We start from the raw sequence: 19,639 nt of genomic DNA, 5'->3' as shown, positions 1-19,639 counted from the left end.
TGGTGACTGTCCTCCCTGTCTCAACACTGTAGTGTAGTTATACCTGGTGACTGTCCTCCCTGTCTCAACACTGTAGTGTAGTTATACCTGGTGACTGTCCTCCCTGTCTCAACACTGTAGTTATACCTGGTGACTGTCCTCCCTGTCTCAACACTGTAGTGTAGTTATACCTGGTGACTGTCCTCCCTGTCTCAACACTGTAGTTATACCTGGTGACTGTCCTCCCTGTCTCAACACTGTAGTTATACCTGGTGACTGTCCTCCCTGTCTCAACACTGTAGTGTAGTTATACCTGGTGACTGTCCTCCCTGTCTCAACACTGTAGTGTAGTTATACCTGGTGACTGTCCTCCCTGTCTCAACACTGTAGTGTAGTTATACCTGGTGACTGTCCTCCCTGTCTCAACACTGTAGTGTAGTTATACCTGGTGACTGTCCTCCCTGTCTCAACACTGTAGTGTAGTTATACCTGGTGACTGTCCTCCCTGTCTCAACACTGTAGTGTAGTTATACCTGGTGACTGTCCTCCCTGTCTCAACACTGTAGTGTAGTTATACCTGGTGACTGTCCTCCCTGTCTCAACACTGTAGTGTATACCTGGTGACTGTCCTCCTGTCTCAACACTGTAGTTATACCTGGTGACTGTCCTCCCTGTCTCAACACTGTAGTGTAGTTATACCTGGTGACTGTCCTCCCTGTCTCAACACTGTAGTGTAGTTATACCTGGTGACTGTCCTCCCTGTCTCAACACTGTAGTGTAGTTATACCTGGTGACTGTCCTCCCTGTCTCAACACTGTAGTTATACCTGGTGACTGTCCTCCCTGTCTCAACACTGTAGTGTAGTTATACCTGGTGACTGTCCTCCCTGTCTCAACACTGTAGTGTAGTTATACCTGGTGACTGTCCTCCCTGTCTCAACACTGTAGTGTAGTTATACCTGGTGACTGTCCTCCCTGTCTCAACACTGTAGTGTAGTTATACCTGGTGACTGTCCTCCCTGTCTCAACACTGTAGTGTAGTTATACCTGGTGACTGTCCTCCCTGTCTCAACACTGTAGTGTAGTTATACCTGGTGACTGTCCTCCTGTCTCAACACTGTAGTGTAGTTATACCTGGTGACTGTCCTCCCTGTCTCAACACTGTAGTTATACCTGGTGACTGTCCTCCCTGTCTCAACACTGTAGTGTAGTTATACCTGGTGACTGTCCTCCCTGTCTCAACACTGTAGTGTAGTTATACCTGGTGACTGTCCTCCCTGTCTCAACACTGTAGTGTAGTTATACCTGGTGACTGTCCTCCCTGTCTCAACACTGTAGTGTAGTTATACCTGGTGACTGTCCTCCCTGTCTCAACACTGTAGTGTAGTTATACCTGGTGACTGTCCTCCCTGTCTCAACACTGTGTAGTTATACCTGGTGACTGTCCTCCCTGTCTCAACACTGTAGTGTAGTTATACCTGGTGACTGTCCTCCTGTCTCAACACTGTAGTGTAGTTATACCTGGTGACTGTCCTCCCTGTCTCAACACTGTAGTGTAGTTATACCTGGTGACTGTCCTCCCTGTCTCAACACTGTAGTGTAGTTATACCTGGTGACTGTCCTCCCTGTCTCAACACTGTAGTGTAGTTATACCTGGTGACTGTCCTCCTGTCTCAACACTGTAGTGTAGTTATACCTGGTGACTGTCCTCCCTGTCTCAACACTGTAGTGTAGTTATACCTGGTGACTGTCCTCCCTGTCTCAACACTGTAGTGTAGTTATACCTGGTGACTGTCCTCCCTGTCTCAACACTGTAGTGTAGTTATACCTGGTGACTGTCCTCCCTGTCTCAACACTGTAGTGTAGTTATACCTGGTGACTGTCCTCCCTGTCTCAACACTGTAGTGTAGTTATACCTGGTGACTGTCCTCCCTGTCTCAACACTGTAGTGTAGTTATACCTGGTGACTGTCCTCCCTGTCTCAACACTGTAGTGTAGTTATACCTGGTGACTGTCCTCCCTGTCTCAACACTGTAGTTATACCTGGTGACTGTCCTCCCTGTCTCAACACTGTAGTGTAGTTATACCTGGTGACTGTCCTCCCTGTCTCAACACTGTAGTGTAGTTATACCTGGTGACTGTCCTCCCTGTCTCAACACTGTAGTGTAGTTATACCTGGTGACTGTCCTCCCTGTCTCAACACTGTAGTGTAGTTATACCTGGTGACTGTCCTCCCTGTCTCAACACTGTAGTGTAGTTATACCTGGTGACTGTCCTCCTGTCTCAACACTGTAGTGTAGTTATACCTGGTGACTGTCCTCCCTGTCTCAACACTGTAGTAGTTATACCTGGTGACTGTCCTCCCTGTCTCAACACTGTAGTGTAGTTATACCTGGTGACTGTCCTCCCTGTCTCAACACTGTAGTGTAGTTATACCTGGTGACTGTCCTCCCTGTCTCAACACTGTAGTGTAGTTATACCTGGTGACTGTCCTCCCTGTCTCAACACTGTAGTGTAGTTATACCTGGTGACTGTCCTCCCTGTCTCAACACTGTAGTGTAGTTATACCTGGTGACTGTCCTCCCTGTCTCAACACTGTAGTGTAGTTATACCTGGTGACTGTCCTCCCTGTCTCAACACTGTAGTGTAGTTATACCTGGTGACTGTCCTCCCTGTCTCAACACTGTAGTGTATACCTGGTGACTGTCCTCCCTGTCTCAACACTGTAGTTATACCTGGTGACTGTCCTCCCTGTCTCAACACTGTAGTGTAGTTATACCTGGTGACTGTCCTCCCTGTCTCAACACTGTAGTGTAGTTATACCTGGTGACTGTCCTCCCTGTCTCAACACTGTAGTGTAGTTATACCTGGTGACTGTCCTCCCTGTCTCAACACTGTAGTGTAGTTATACCTGGTGACTGTCCTCCCTGTCTCAACACTGTAGTGTAGTTATACCTGGTGACTGTCCTCCCTGTCTCAACACTGTAGTGTAGTTATACCTGGTGACTGTCCTCCCTGTCTCAACACTGTAGTGTAGTTATACCTGGTGACTGTCCTCCCTGTCTCAACACTGTAGTGTAGTTATACCTGGTGACTGTCCTCCCTGTCTCAACACTGTAGTAGTTATACCTGGTGACTGTCCTCCCTGTCTCAACACTGTAGTGTAGTTATACCTGGTGACTGTCCTCCCTGTCTCAACACTGTAGTGTAGTTATACCTGGTGACTGTCCTCCCTGTCTCAACACTGTAGTGTAGTTATACCTGGTGACTGTCCTCCCTGTCTCAACACTGTAGTGTAGTTATACCTGGTGACTGTCCTCCCTGTCTCAACACTGTAGTGTAGTTATACCTGGTGACTGTCCTCCCTGTCTCAACACTGTAGTGTAGTTATACCTGGTGACTGTCCTCCTGTCTCAACACTGTAGTGTAGTTATACCTGGTGACTGTCCTCCCTGTCTCAACACTGTAGTGTAGTTATACCTGGTGACTGTCCTCCCTGTCTCAACACTGTAGTGTAGTTATACCTGGTGACTGTCCTCCCTGTCTCAACACTGTAGTTATACCTGGTGACTGTCCTCCCTGTCTCAACACTGTAGTGTAGTTATACCTGGTGACTGTCCTCCCTGTCTCAACACTGTAGTGTGTACCTGGTGACTGTCCTCCCTGTCTCAACACTGTAGTGTAGTTATACCTGGTGACTGTCCTCCCTGTCTCAACACTGTAGTGTAGTTATACCTGGTGACTGTCCTCCTGTCTCAACACTGGTGACTGTCCTCCCTGTCTCAACACTGTAGTTATACCTGGTGACTGTCCTCCTGTCTCAACACTGTAGTGTAGTTATACCTGGTGACTGTCCTCCCTGTCTCAACACTGTAGTGTAGTTATACCTGGTGACTGTCCTCCCTGTCTCAACACTGTAGTGTAGTTATACCTGGTGACTGTCCTCCCTGTCTCAACACTGTAGTGTAGTTATACCTGGTGACTGTCCTCCCTGTCTCAACACTGTAGTGTAGTTATACCTGGTGACTGTCCTCCCTGTCTCAACACTGTAGTTATACCTGGTGACTGTCCTCCCTGTCTCAACACTGTAGTGTAGTTATACCTGGTGACTGTCCTCCCTGTCTCAACACTGTAGTGTAGTTATACCTGGTGACTGTCCTCCCTGTCTCAACACTGTAGTGTAGTTATACCTGGTGACTGTCCTCCCTGTCTCAACACTGTAGTGTAGTTATACCTGGTGACTGTCCTCCCTGTCTCAACACTGTAGTGTAGTTATACCTGGTGACTGTCCTCCCTGTCTCAACACTGTAGTGTAGTTATACCTGGTGACTGTCCTCCCTGTCTCAACACTGTAGTTATACCTGGTGACTGTCCTCCCTGTCTCAACACTGTAGTGTAGTTATACCTGGTGACTGTCCTCCTGTCTCAACACTGTAGTGTAGTTATACCTGGTGACTGTCCTCCCTGTCTCAACACTGTAGTGTAGTTATACCTGGTGACTGTCCTCCCTGTCTCAACACTGTAGTGTAGTTATACCTGGTGACTGTCCTCCCTGTCTCAACACTGTAGTGTAGTTATACCTGGTGACTGTCCTCCCTGTCTCAACACTGTAGTGTAGTTATACCTGGTGACTGTCCTCCTGTCTCAACACTGTAGTAGTTATACCTGGTGACTGTCCTCCCTGTCTCAACACTGTAGTGTAGTTATACCTGGTGACTGTCCTCCCTGTCTCAACACTGTAGTGTAGTTATACCTGGTGACTGTCCTCCCTGTCTCAACACTGTAGTGTAGTTATACCTGGTGACTGTCCTCCCTGTCTCAACACTGTAGTGTAGTTATACCTGGTGACTGTCCTCCCTGTCTCAACACTGTAGTGTAGTTATACCTGGTGACTGTCCTCCCTGTCTCAACACTGTAGTTATACCTGGTGACTGTCCTCCCTGTCTCAACACTGTAGTGTAGTTATACCTGGTGACTGTCCTCCCTGTCTCAACACTGTAGTGTAGTTATACCTGGTGACTGTCCTCCCTGTCTCAACACTGTAGTGTAGTTATACCTGGTGACTGTCCTCCCTGTCTCAACACTGTAGTGTAGTTATACCTGGTGACTGTCCTCCCTGTCTCAACACTGTAGTTATACCTGGTGACTGTCCTCCTGTCTCAACACTGTAGTATAGTTATACCTGGTGACTGTCCTCCCTGTCTCAACACTGTAGTAGTTATACCTGGTGACTGTCCTCCCTGTCTCAACACTGTAGTGTAGTTATACCTGGTGACTGTCCTCCCTGTCTCAACACTGTAGTGTAGTTATACCTGGTGACTGTCCTCCCTGTCTCAACACTGTAGTGTAGTTATACCTGGTGACTGTCCTCCCTGTCTCAACACTGTAGTGTAGTTATACCTGGTGACTGTCCTCCCTGTCTCAACACTGTAGTGTAGTTATACCTGGTGACTGTCCTCCCTGTCTCAACACTGTAGTGTAGTTATACCTGGTGACTGTCCTCCCTGTCTCAACACTGTAGTGTAGTTATACCTGGTGACTGTCCTCCCTGTCTCAACAGTGTAGTTATACCTGGTGACTGTCCTCCCTGTCTCAACACTGTAGTGTAGTTATACCTGGTGACTGTCCTCCCTGTCTCAACACTGTAGTGTAGTTATACCTGGTGACTGTCCTCCCTGTCTCAACACTGTAGTAGTTATACCTGGTGACTGTCCTCCCTGTCTCAACACTGTAGTAGTTATACCTGGTGACTGTCCTCCCTGTCTCAACACTGTAGTGTAGTTATACCTGGTGACTGTCCTCCCTGTCTCAACACTGTAGTGTAGTTATACCTGGTGACTGTCCTCCCTGTCTCAACACTGTAGTGTAGTTATACCTGGTGACTGTCCTCCCTGTCTCAACACTGTAGTGTAGTTATACCTGGTGACTGTCCTCCCTCCCTGTCTCCTCACTGTCTCAACACTGTAGTGTAGTTATACCTGGTGACTGTCCTCCCTGTCTCAACACTGTAGTGTAGTTATACCTGGTGACTGTCCTCCCTGTCTCAACACTGTAGTGTAGTTATACCTGGTGACTGTCCTCCCTGTCTCAACACTGTAGTAGTATACCTGGTGACTGTCCTCCCTGTCTCAACACTGTAGTGTAGTTATACCTGGTGACTGTCCTCCCTGTCTCAACACTGTAGTGTAGTTATACCTGGTGACTGTCCTCCCTGTCTCAACACTGTAGTGTAGTTATACCTGGTGACTGTCCTCCCTGTCTCAACACTGTAGTGTAGTTATACCTGGTGACTGTCCTCCCTGTCTCAACACTGTAGTGTAGTTATACCTGGTGACTGTCCTCCCTGTCTCAACACTGTAGTGTAGTTATACCTGGTGACTGTCCTCCCTGTCTCAACACTGTAGTGTAGTTATACCTGGTGACTGTCCTCCCTGTCTCAACACTGTAGTGTAGTTATACCTGGTGACTGTCCTCCCTGTCTCAACACTGTAGTGTAGTTATACCTGGTGACTGTCCTCCCTGTCTCAACACTGTAGTGTATACCTGGTGACTGTCCTCCCTGTCTCAACACTGTAGTGTAGTTATACCTGGTGACTGTCCTCCCTGTCTCAACACTGTAGTTATACCTGGTGACTGTCCTCCCTGTCTCAACACTGTAGTGTAGTTATACCTGGTGACTGTCCTCCCTGTCTCAACACTGTAGTGTAGTTATACCTGGTGACTGTCCTCCCTGTCTCAACACTGTAGTGTAGTTATACCTGGTGACTGTCCTCCCTGTCTCAACACTGTAGTGTAGTTATACCTGGTGACTGTCCTCCCTGTCTCAACACTGTAGTGTAGTTATACCTGGTGACTGTCCTCCCTGTCTCAACACTGTAGTGTAGTTATACCTGGTGACTGTCCTCCCTGTCTCAACACTGTAGTGTAGTTATACCTGGTGACTGTCCTCCCTGTCTCAACACTGTAGTGTAGTTATACCTGGTGACTGTCCTCCCTGTCTCAACACTGTAGTGTAGTTATACCTGGTGACTGTCCTCCCTGTCTCAACACTGTAGTTATACCTGGTGACTGTCCTCCCTGTCTCAACACTGTAGTTATACCTGGTGACTGTCCTCCCTGTCTCAACACTGTAGTTATACCTGGTGACTGTCCTCCCTGTCTCAACACTGTAGTTATACCTGGTGACTGTCCTCCGTCTCAACACTGTAGTGTAGTTATACCTGGTGACTGTGTACCCTGTTCCTTCTTCTTCTTGTCCTTCTTGTTCTTGCTCCTGTCTTTAGCCAGTTGCAGCAGTCTGTTAGGTATCTGGTTCTGACTGTCTCCACTAGGGGCCTTTAGGGCCGGGGCCTCAGAGAAAGGACTTAGGCTCTTCCCTTTTGACGAGGTCAGGGATTCTTTCCTGGGAGAGGAGGAGAGCTCAGTCGGGTCCATTGGATCTTTGTCCAGGGAGGTAGAGGAGGGGAAGTGGGGGGAGTCGTCTGAGGTAGAAGAGGGAGTTCTCTGTATCCACCTCTGTTGGAGATGACAGGAGGTGCGGTTATGAATATGATATTACATTATATTAAACATTATAATGATGTTGTCTGAGCCACTGGGTTTCTTCATGCATCATGCCGATAGAAGCAGACATCTCCCTGGGAAGAGGAAGGGCGGGGATGTATGCTTCATGATTAACGACTCATGGTGTAATCATAACAACATACAGGAACTCTATTAATTTTGTTCAACTGACCTAGAATTCCAAACAATCAAATGCCCATGCCGACCACATTATCTCACAAGAGAATTCTCTTCGATCATAGTCCCAGCCGTGATATCACCCCCAAGCAGATACCTCGATGGCCCTCAAGGAAATTAGCTGGAAACTAAACTGAAAACCATATATCCTGAAGCTGCATTTATTGTAGCAGGAGATTTTAACAAAGCACATTTGTGAACAAGGCTACCTAAATTATATCAGCATATTGACTGTAGCACGAGAGCAATACACTGGACCACTGCTACACAAGGCAAACAAGGCCCTCCCCCGCCCTCCCTTCGGCAAATCTGACCACGACTCCATCTTTCTCCTACCGTCCTATCGGCAGACACTCAACCAGGATGTACCTGTGACTAGAACCATTCAATGCTGGTCTGACCAATCGGAATTCACTCTTCAAAATTTTGGGGCGACAGGTAGCCTAGTGGTTAGAGCATTGGGCCAGTAACCGAAAGGTTGCTAGATCAAATCCCTGAGATGAAAAGGTAAAAATATGTCATTCTGCCCCTGAACAGGCAGTTAACCCACTGTTCCTAGGCTGTCATTGAAAATAAGAATTTGTTCTTCACTGACTTGCTTAGTTAAATAAAGGTTAAATAAAGAATATATATAATAATTAAACAAGCAAAATGTCGGTATAGGGACAAAATGGAGTCGCAACTCAACGGCTCAGACACGAGAGGTATAGATAGTATAGATAATATATTATAAATATGATACATATTAGAGTACAGGTGTTATATAATATATTATAAATATAATTGTTATAGTATAGACATAATATACATAGTATAGTAGAGATAATATATTATAAATATGATACATATTAGAGTACAGGTGTTATATAATATATTATAAATATAATTGTTATAGTATAGACATAATATACATAGTATAGTATAGATAATATATTATAAATATTATATTAGATAGGTGTTATATAATATATTATAAATATAATTGTTATAGTATAGACATAATATACATAGTATAGTATAGATAATATATTATAAATATGATAGATATTAGAGTACAGGTGTTATATAATATATTATAAATATAATTGTTATAGTATAGACATAATATACATAGTATAGTATAGATAATATATTATAAATATGATACATATTAGAGTACAGGTGTTATATAATATATTATAAATATAATTGTTATAGTATAGACATAATATACATAGTATAGTAGAGATAATATATTATAAATATGATACATATTAGATACAGGTGTTATATAATATATTATAAATATAATTGTTATAGTATAGACATAATATACATAGTATAGTAGAGATAATATATTATAAATATTATACATATTAGAGTATAGGTGTTATATAATATATTATAATATAATTGTTATAGTATAGACATAATATAGTATAGTATAGTATAGATAATATATTATAAATATTATAGTATAGATTATAGGTGTTATATAATATATTATAAATATAATGTTATAGTATAGATAATATACATAGTATAGTATAGATAATATATTATAAATATGATAGATATTAGAGTACAGGTGTTATATAAGATATTATAAATATAATGTTATAGTATAGATAATATATAGTATAGTATAGATAATATATTATAAATATGATACATATTAGAGTACAGGTGTTATATAATATATTATAAATATAATTGTTATAGTATAGACATAATATACATAGTATAGTAGAGATAATATATTATAAATATGATACATATTAGTATAGGTGTTATATAATATATTATAAATATAATTGTTATAGTATAGACATAATATACATAGTATAGTATAGATAATATATTATAAATATGATACATATTAGAGTACAGGTGTTATATAATATATTATAAATATAATTGTTATAGTATAGACATAATATACATAGTATAGTAGAGATAATATATTATAAATATGATACATATTAGAGTACAGGTGTTATATAATATATTATAAATATAATTGTTATAGTATAGACATAATATACATAGTATAGTTATAGAGATAATATATTATAAATATGATAATATTATAGTATAGGTGTTATATAATATATTATAAATATAATTGTTATAGTATAGACATAATATACATAGTATAGTAGAGATAATATATTATAAATATGATACATATTAGAGTACAGGTGTTATATAATATATTATAAATATAATATTATAGTATATAATATATAGTATAGATATTATAGTATAGATATGATAATATAGTATAGATGTTAGATATAGATAATGTTATATATAGATATAATATAGATATTATAGTATAGATAATATATTATAAGTATGATAGATATTATAGTATAGATAATATATAGTAGAGTATATTATAGATATAGTATAGATATAGTATAGATATTATAGTATAGATAAAATATAGTATAGATATATAGTATGATATATTATAGTATAGTATATTATAGTATAGATAATATATATTATAAATATATAGTATATATTATAGTATAGAAATAATATAGATAGTATAGTATAGATAGTATATATATTATAAATATGATTGATATTATAGTATAGAAATCATATAGATATTGATAAAATATAGATATAGATAGTATAGAATAGATAATATATTATAAATATGATATATATTATAGATATGATATATTATAGTATAGATAATATATAATAAATATGATATAATATTATAGTATAGAAATAATATAGATAGTATAGTATAGATATATATTATAAATATGATTGATATTATAGTATAGGTGTTAAATAATATATTATAAATATTATAGTATATAGATATAGACAGTATAGAATAGATAATATATTATAAATATGATATATATTATAGTACAGATTATAATATATTATAGATATATATGTTATAGATAGTATATTATAAATATGATTGATATTATAGCATATAATATAATATAGACATTGTAGTATAGATATAGACAGTATAGAATAGATAATATATTATAAATATGTATATATATATTATAGTACAGAAATAATATAGATAGTATAGTATAGATAGTATATTATAAATATGATAGATATTATAGCATAGAAATAATATAGACATTATAGTATAGATATAATATAAATATAGTATAGTATAGTATAATATATTATAAATGTTATATATATTATAGCATGGATATTATAGTATAGAACAAATAGTATATATATAATATAGTATTGATATTATAGTATAGATATAATATAGATAGTATAGATTATATATTATAGTATATATATATATAATATAGACAGTATATGATAGATATTATAGTACAGATATTATAGTAGATAGTTAGTAAAGTTATAGATAGATAATATAGTATATATATTTATATATAGATAGTATAGTATAGATATATATATTGTCAAGTATAGATAATATACGATAGTGTAGATAATATAGATATTATAGTATAGATATAATATAGATAGTATAGATAATATAGATATTATATTATAGATATAACATAGATATATATAGTATAGAAAATATGATATTATAGTATAGATATATATAGATAGTATATTATATATAGATATTATATTATAGATATATATATATTATAGTATAGATAAATATAGATATTATAGTATAGATATATATTATAGTATATATATAGATAATATAGATATTATATTATAGATATATAGTATATATTATAGTATAGAAATATATATGATATTTATAGTATAGATATAAGTTATAGATAGTATAGATAATATAGATATTATAGTATAGATGTAAGTATAGATAGTATAGATAATATAGATATTATAGTATAGATATAATATAGTATAGATAATATAGATATTATAGTATAGATATAACATAGATAGTATAGATAATATAGATATTGTAGTATAGATATAATATAGTATAGATAATATAGATATTGTAGTATAGATATAACATAGATAGTATAGATAATATAGATATTGTAGTATAGATATAACGTAGATAGTATAGATAATATAGATATTGTAGTATAGATATAACATAGATAGTATAGTGTAAATGATATATTATAAATATGATAGAAATGATAGTGTACAGATAATATATAATAAATATGATAAATATTATAGTATAGATATAATATAGATAGTGTCATGACTGTCTTGCTCGGCTCAGGTTACCGGGGTCCACAATCCTACAGAGAGATCTCTCACCCCCACCAGAGGAGAAGAGGTATTAAGATGGTTTATGACACCTCACCCCCACCAGAGGAGAAGGGGTGTGAAGATGGTGTATGACACCTCACCCCCACCAGAGGAGAAGAGGTGGTTTATGACACCTCACCCCTACCAGAGGAGAAGAGGGGTGAAGATGGTGTATGACACCTCACCCCCACCAGAGGAGAAGAGGTGGTTTATGACACCTCACCCCTACCAGAGGAGAAGAGGGGTGAAGATGGTGTATGACACCTCACCCCCACCAGAGGAGAAGAGGTGGTTTATGACACCTCACCCCTACCAGAGGAGAAGAGGGGTGAAGATGGTGTATGACACCTCACCCCCACCAGAGGAGAAGAGGTGGTTTATGACACCTCACCCCTACCAGAGGAGAAGAGGGGTGAAGATGGTGTATGACACCTCACCCCCACCAGAGGAGAAGGGGTGTGAAGATGGTTTATGACACCTCACCCCACCAGAGGAGAAGGGTGTGAAGATGGTGTATGACACCTCACCCCCACCAGAGGAGAAGAGGTGTGAAGATGGTTTATGACACCTCACCCCCACCAGAGGAGAAGAGGGGTGAAGATGGTTTATGACACCTCACCCCACCAGAGGAGAAGAGGGGTGAAGATGGTTTATGACACCTCACCCCCACCAGAGGAGAAGAGGTGTGAAGAGGGTTTATGACACCTCACCCCCACCAGAGGAGAAGAGGTGGTTTATGACACCTCACCCCTACCAGAGGAGAAGAGGTGTGAAGATGGTTTATGACACCTCACCCCCACCAGAGGAGAAGAGGTGGTTTATGACACCTCACCCCCACCAGAGGAGAAGAGGTGTGAAGATGGTTTATGACACCTCACCCCCACCAGAGGAGAAGAGGTGTGAAGGTGGTTTATGACACCTCACCCCCACCAGAGGAGAAGAGGGGTGAAGATGGTTTATGACACCTCACCCCCACCAGAGGAGAAGAGGTGGTTTATGACACCTCACCCCCACCAGAGGAGAAGAGGTGTGAAGGTGGTTTATGACACCTCACCCCCACCAGAGGAGAAGAGGTATTAAGATGGTTTATGACACCTCACCCCCACCAGAGGAGAAGAGGTGTGAAGGTGGTTTATGACACCTCACCCCCACCAGAGGAGAAGAGGTATTAAGATGGTTTATGACACCTCACCCCCACCAGAGGAGAAGAGGTGTGAAGAGGGTTTATGACACCTCACCCCCACCAGAGGAGAAGAGGTGTGAAGATGGTGTATGACACCTCACCCCCACCAGAGGAGAAGAGGTGGTTTATGACACCTCACCCCCACCAGAGGAGAAGAGGTGTGAAGGTGGTTTATGACACCTCACCCCCACCAGAGGAGAAAGAGGTGGTTTATGACACCTCACCCCCACCAGAGGAGAAGAGGTGTGAAGATGGTTTATGACACCTCACCCCCCACCAGAGGAGAAGAGGTGTGAAGGTGGTTTATGACACCTCACCCCCACCAGAGGAGAAGAGGTATTAAGATGGTTTATGACACCTCACCCCCACCAGAGGAGAAGAGGTATTAAGATGGTTTATGACACCTCACCCCCACCAGAGGAGAAGAGGTGTGAAGGTGGTTTATGACACCTCACCCCCACCAGAGGAGAAGAGGTGGTGTATGACACCTCACCCCCACCAGAGGAGAAGAGGTGGTTTATGACACCTCACCCCCACCAGAGGAGAAGAGATGGTTTATGACACCTCACCCCCACCAGAGGAGAAGAGGGGTGAAGATGGTTTATGACACCTCACCCCCACCAGAGGAGAAGGGGTGTGAATATGGTGTATGACACCTCACCCCCACCAGAGGAGAAGGGGTGTGAAGATGGTGTATGACACCTCACCTCCACCAGAGGAGAAGGGGTGTGAAGATGGTGTATGACACCTCACCCCCACCAGAGGAGAAGAGGTATTAAGATGGTTTATGACACCTCACCCCCACCAGAGGAGAAGGGGTGTGAAGATGGTGTATGACACCTCACCTCCACCAGAGGAGAAGGGGTGTGAAGATGGTGTATGACACCTCACCTCCACCAGAGGAGAAGGGGTGTGAAGATGGTGTATGACACCTCACCCCCACCAGAGGAGAAGAGGTGGTGTATGACACCTCACCTCCACCAGAGGAGAAGGGTGTGAAGATGGTGTATGACACCTCACCTCCACCAGAGGAGAAGGGGGTGTGAAGATGGTGTATGACACTCACCCCCACCAGAGGAGAAAGAGGGTGAAGATGGTTTATGACACCTCACTCCCGTTGTAAATCTAAGGCAGCAGACACAATTCCTTTGTCCTCTCACTACCGAGAACATTTTCATGCAATAAATGGACTTTGTGAAAATGGTTTGGTCAGCCACAATGGTGGCAATGACAAAAGTTGGAATTTGAAAATATATGTCATTTTTGTTTTGTTGTTATTAAAAGTTAATAAAGGACAACTTTATAACCAAAACAGTGTAACTTGAAGAGTTGTTCTTGTATGTTTATACATTGTACGTTGGGTGGAAAATTTGTAAGTCGCTCTGGATAAGAGCGTCTGCTAAATGACTTAAATGTAAATGTAAATGAAAATGTCCAAATCAAAGAGAATGTTTTTGTAAAGATGAAATGTGAAGTTAATTGTCTAAATTGGATCTGAGTAAAATCCAGACCTTGCCTCGTATCTTGGCCCAGAGAATTGCCCTAAAAGGCGGTTACGCCCACTTCTGACCCGAGGGTATAAGACCTGTGAGTTAAGAATGAACATATGAATGAACAGACTAAGTGACCCGAGCTGCAGCCAATGTCTGAGTAGTCAACGAACCCAAAACGCAGCACGAGTTGAAGACAAAGGAACCCTCTTCTATCCATGCTACGGATGAGTAGTCAACCAACCCAAAACGCAACACGAGGTTGAAGACAAAGGAACCCTCTTCTATCCATGCTACGGATGAGTAGTCAACGAACCCAAAATGCAACACGAGGTTGAAGACAAAGGAACCCTCTTCTATCCATGCTACGGATGAGTAGCTGCATCTAAGACTTTAGAACCGGCCTCCACTCTCCATCGAATCCTGTATCTACACTGCTTTCATTCCTACGCTGTGAGCCCTGAGCTACATGGCTGGCTGTCCTCGGAAGACCCCTTTCAGAACAAGGGCGAGGAAACAGACCACTATTACAAAGGACACTGACATCGTGAGGACAACCAGAGAGTTGCAGCAGAGAAGTGCGCCATCCGAGAAGCCGAAACGGCCCACCGGAGACTCCCATCGGTGACCTTCAACACGTAATGACGTATTTATCCTCTGACCCATAAGAGCGGCAGTTCGGGGCAAGGTTAGGGTTAAAATAAGCATAGCTGACTAATGCAAATGTATATTTCTCTCGTCTACTTTCACCTTTTCTCTCTCTTTTAAATCCCCATTTTGGGCGACACGCGTCATAGTGTGTTGGTCGATTGTACTAAGTTTTAATCAATAGCCTCGAATGTGTTTTTGTGTATGTATCTTTTCTTATCATTTTAGCTTGTTAGTAATTTTAAAAATCAACTAAATTGGTGTGGTACGGACTCATTGGTGAGACCCGGTCCAAACTCATTGGTGAGACTCGGGTCCGAACTCATTGGTGGGACTCGGGTCCGAACTCATTGGTGAGACCGGTCCGAACTCATTGGTGAGACTCGGGTGCGAACTCATTGGTGAGACCCGGTCCGAACTCATTGGAGAGACCCGGGTGCGAACTCATTGGTGAGACCCGGGTCCGAACTCATTGGTGAGACCCGGTCCGAACTCATTGGTGAGACCCGGGTCGAACTCATTGGTGAGACTCGGGTCCGAACTCATTGGTGAGACCCGGGTCCGAACTCATTGGTGAGACCCGGGTCCGAACTCATTGGTGGGACTCGGGTCCGAACTCATTGGTGGGACTCGGGTCCGAACTCGTGGTGAGACCTGGGTCCGAACTCATTGGTGAGACCCGGGTCGAAATAATTGGTGAGACCCGGGTCCGAACTCACAGTGAGACCCGGGTCCGAACTCATTGGTGAGACCCGGGTTCGAACTCATTGGTGAGACCCGGGTCCGAACTCATTGGTGAGACCCGGGTTCGAACTCATTGGTGAGACCCGGGTCCGAACTCATTGGTGAGACCCGGGTCCGAACTCATTGGTGAGACCCGGGTCCGAACTCATTGGTGAGACCCGGGTCCGAACTCATTGGTGAGACCGGGTCGAACTCATTGGTGGGACTCGGTTTGAACTCATTGGTGAGACCCGGTCCGAACTCATTGGTGAGACTCGGGTCCGAACTCATTGGTGAGACTCGGGTCCGAACTCATTGGTGAGACTCGGGTCCGAACTCATTGGTGAGACTCGGGTTCGAACTCATTGGTGAGACTCGGGTCCGAACTCATTGGTGAGACTCGGGTTTGTGCAGATTCACTGATTATGCGACGTTCAGAATGAGACTGTAGAGGAAATTGATTAATTAGCGACTGTTGTAAAAATCGATACTCTGATATACTTTTGAGTTAATTTGTAAAGAGAAACTCAATAAAAAAACATTTTCCCATGGTGCCCCAGGTTAATGAGTTAATAATTTCCTGATTCATTTAATCACGCAATTATAAACCGTTCATCATTCGATGAGCAGCCACATTAACCGATACGTCTTGACAATAGTATATATAGTATAGATAATACATTATAAATATGATAGATATTGATACTATAGATGTTATAGTATAGATATAATATAGTATAGATAATACATTATAAATATGATAGATATTGATAGTATAGATGTTATAGTATAGATATAATATAGTATAGATAATACATTATAAATATGATAGATATTGTAGTGTAGATATTATATGATATATATAATATAGATAGTATAGTACAGATAATGTATTATAACTTTGATAGATATTATAGTATAGATATTATAGCATAGATATAATGTAGATAGTATAGTATAGATATTATAGGAGATAGTGTAGAATAAAGTTGATAGATATAATTGTATAGATGATATATTATAGGTATGATAGATATTATAGTACAGAGACTATAGCAAATATATAATATAAATAGTATAGTGTAGATAATATATTATAAGTATGATAGATATTATAGTATAGATATAATATAGAGAGTATATTATAGATATAGTAGAGATATAATATAGATATTATAGTATAGATATAATATGGAGAGTATATTATAGATATAGTATAGATATAATATAGATATTATAGTATAGATATAATATAGATATTATAGTATAGATAATATATTATAAGTATGATAGATATTATAGTATAGATATAATATAGAGAGTATATTATAGATATAGTATAGATATAATATAGATATTATAGTATAGATAATATATTATAAATATGATAGATATTATAGTATAGATATAATATAGATATTATAGTATAGATAATATATTATAAATATGATAGATATTATAGTATAGATATAATATAGATATTATAGTACAGATATAATATAGATATTATAGTATAGATAATATATTATAAATATGATAGATATTATAGTATAGATATAATATAGATATTATAGTACAGATATAATATAGATATTATAGTATAGATAATATATTATAAATATGATAGATATTATAGTATAGATATAATATAGATATTATAGTACAGATATAATATAGATATTATAGTATAGATAATATATTATAAATATGATAGATATTATAGTATAGATATAATATAGATATTATAGTACAGATATAATATAGATATTATAGTATAGATAATATATTATAAATATGATAGATATTATAGTATAGATATAATATAGATATTATAGTACAGATATAATATAGATATTATAGTATAGATAATATATTATAAATATGATAGATATTATAGTATAGATATAATATAGATATTATAGTATAGATAATATATTATAAATATGATAGATATTATAGTATAGATATAATATAGATATTATAGTACAGATAATATATTATAAGTATGATAGATATTATAGTACAGATATAATATAGATATTATAGTATAGATAATATATTATAAGTATGATAGATATTATAGTACAGATATAATATAGATATTATAGTACAGATAATATATTATAAGTATGATAGATATTATAGTATAGATATAATATAGATATTATAGTATAGATAATATATTATAAATATGATAGATATTATAGTATAGATATAATATAGATATTATAGTACAGATAATATATTATAAGTATGATAGATATTATAGTATAGATATAATATAGTTATTATAGTACAGATAATATATTATAAGTATGACAGATATTATAGTATAGATATAATATAGAGAGTATATTATAGATATAGTATAGATATAATATAGATATTATAGTACAGATAATATATTATAAGTATGATAGATATTATAGTATAGATATAATATAGTTATTATAGTACAGAAAATATATTATAAGTATGATAGATATTATAGTATAGATATAATATAGAGAGTATATTATAGATATAATATAGATATTATAGTATAGGTAGTATAGATATCAAATCAAATCAAATCAAATTTTATTTGTCACATACACATGGTTAGCAGATGTTAATGCGAGTGTAGCGAAATGCTTGTGCTTCTAGTTCCGACAATGCAGTGATAACCAACAAGTAATCTAACTAACAATTCTAAAACTACTGTCTTATACACAGTGTAAGGGGATAAAGAATATGTACATAAGGATATATGAATGAGTGATGGTACAGAGCAGCATACAGTAGATGGTATCGAGTACAGTATATACATATGAGATGAGTATGTAGACAAAGTAAACAAAGTGGCATAGTTAAAGTGGCTAGTGATACATGTATTACATAAGGATGCAGTCGATGATGTAGAGTACAGTATATACGTATGCATATGAGATGAATAATGTAGGGTAAGTAACATTATATAAAGGTAGCATTGTTTAAAGTGGCTAGTGATATATTTACATCATTTCCCATCACTCCCATTATTAAAGTGGCTGAGTTGGGTCAGTGTCAATGACAGTGTGTTGGCAGCAGCCACTCCCAATGGTGGCTGTTTAACAGTCTGATAGCCTTGAGATAGAAGCTGTTTTTCAGTCTCTCAGTCCCAGCTTTGATGCACCTGTACTGACCTCGCCTTCTGGATGATAGCGGGGTGAACAGGCAGTGGTTCGGGTGGTTGATGTCCTTGATGATCTTTATGGCCTTCCTGTAACATCGGGTGGTGGTAGGTGTCCTGGAGGGCAGGTAGTTTGCCCCGGTGATGCGTTGTGCAGACCCTCACTACCCTCTGGAGAGCCTTACGGTTGAGGGCGGAGCAGTTGCCGTACCAGGCGGTGATACAGCCCGCCAGGATGCTCTCGGACAGTGCATCTGTAGAAGTTCGTAGAGTGCTTTTGGTGACAAGCCGAATTTCTTCAGCCTCCTGAGGTTGAAGCAGGCGCTGCTGCGCCTTCTTCACGACGCTGTCAGTGTGAGTGGACCAATTCAGTTTGTCTGTGATGTGTATGCCGAGGAACTTAAAACTTGCCTCTCCACTACTGATCCATCGATGTGGATAGGGGGTGTTCCCTCTGCTGTTTCCTGAAGTCCACAATCATCTCCTTAGTTTTGTTGACGTTGAGTGTGAGGTT

General features: G+C 39.0%; 1 protein-coding gene across 1 annotated transcript in view; it reads right to left on the bottom strand.

The window, feature by feature from the left end:
- Nucleotides 1-19,639, bottom strand: part of LOC135570067 (A-kinase anchor protein 13-like) — a 93,401-nt gene that overhangs the window by 28,133 nt on the left and 45,629 nt on the right. The window contains exon 11 of the mRNA XM_065016133.1: nucleotides 7,199-7,493. Within this exon, the coding sequence (XP_064872205.1) occupies nucleotides 7,199-7,493 (295 nt within the window). The remainder of the gene's footprint in view (nucleotides 1-7,198; nucleotides 7,494-19,639) is intronic.

The sequence above is a fragment of the Oncorhynchus nerka genome, unplaced genomic scaffold (assembly GCF_034236695.1).
Source record: "Oncorhynchus nerka isolate Pitt River unplaced genomic scaffold, Oner_Uvic_2.0 unplaced_scaffold_1134, whole genome shotgun sequence".
NCBI lineage: Eukaryota > Metazoa > Chordata > Actinopteri > Salmoniformes > Salmonidae > Oncorhynchus > Oncorhynchus nerka.
This window is presented reverse-complemented; position numbering and strand designations above follow the sequence as displayed.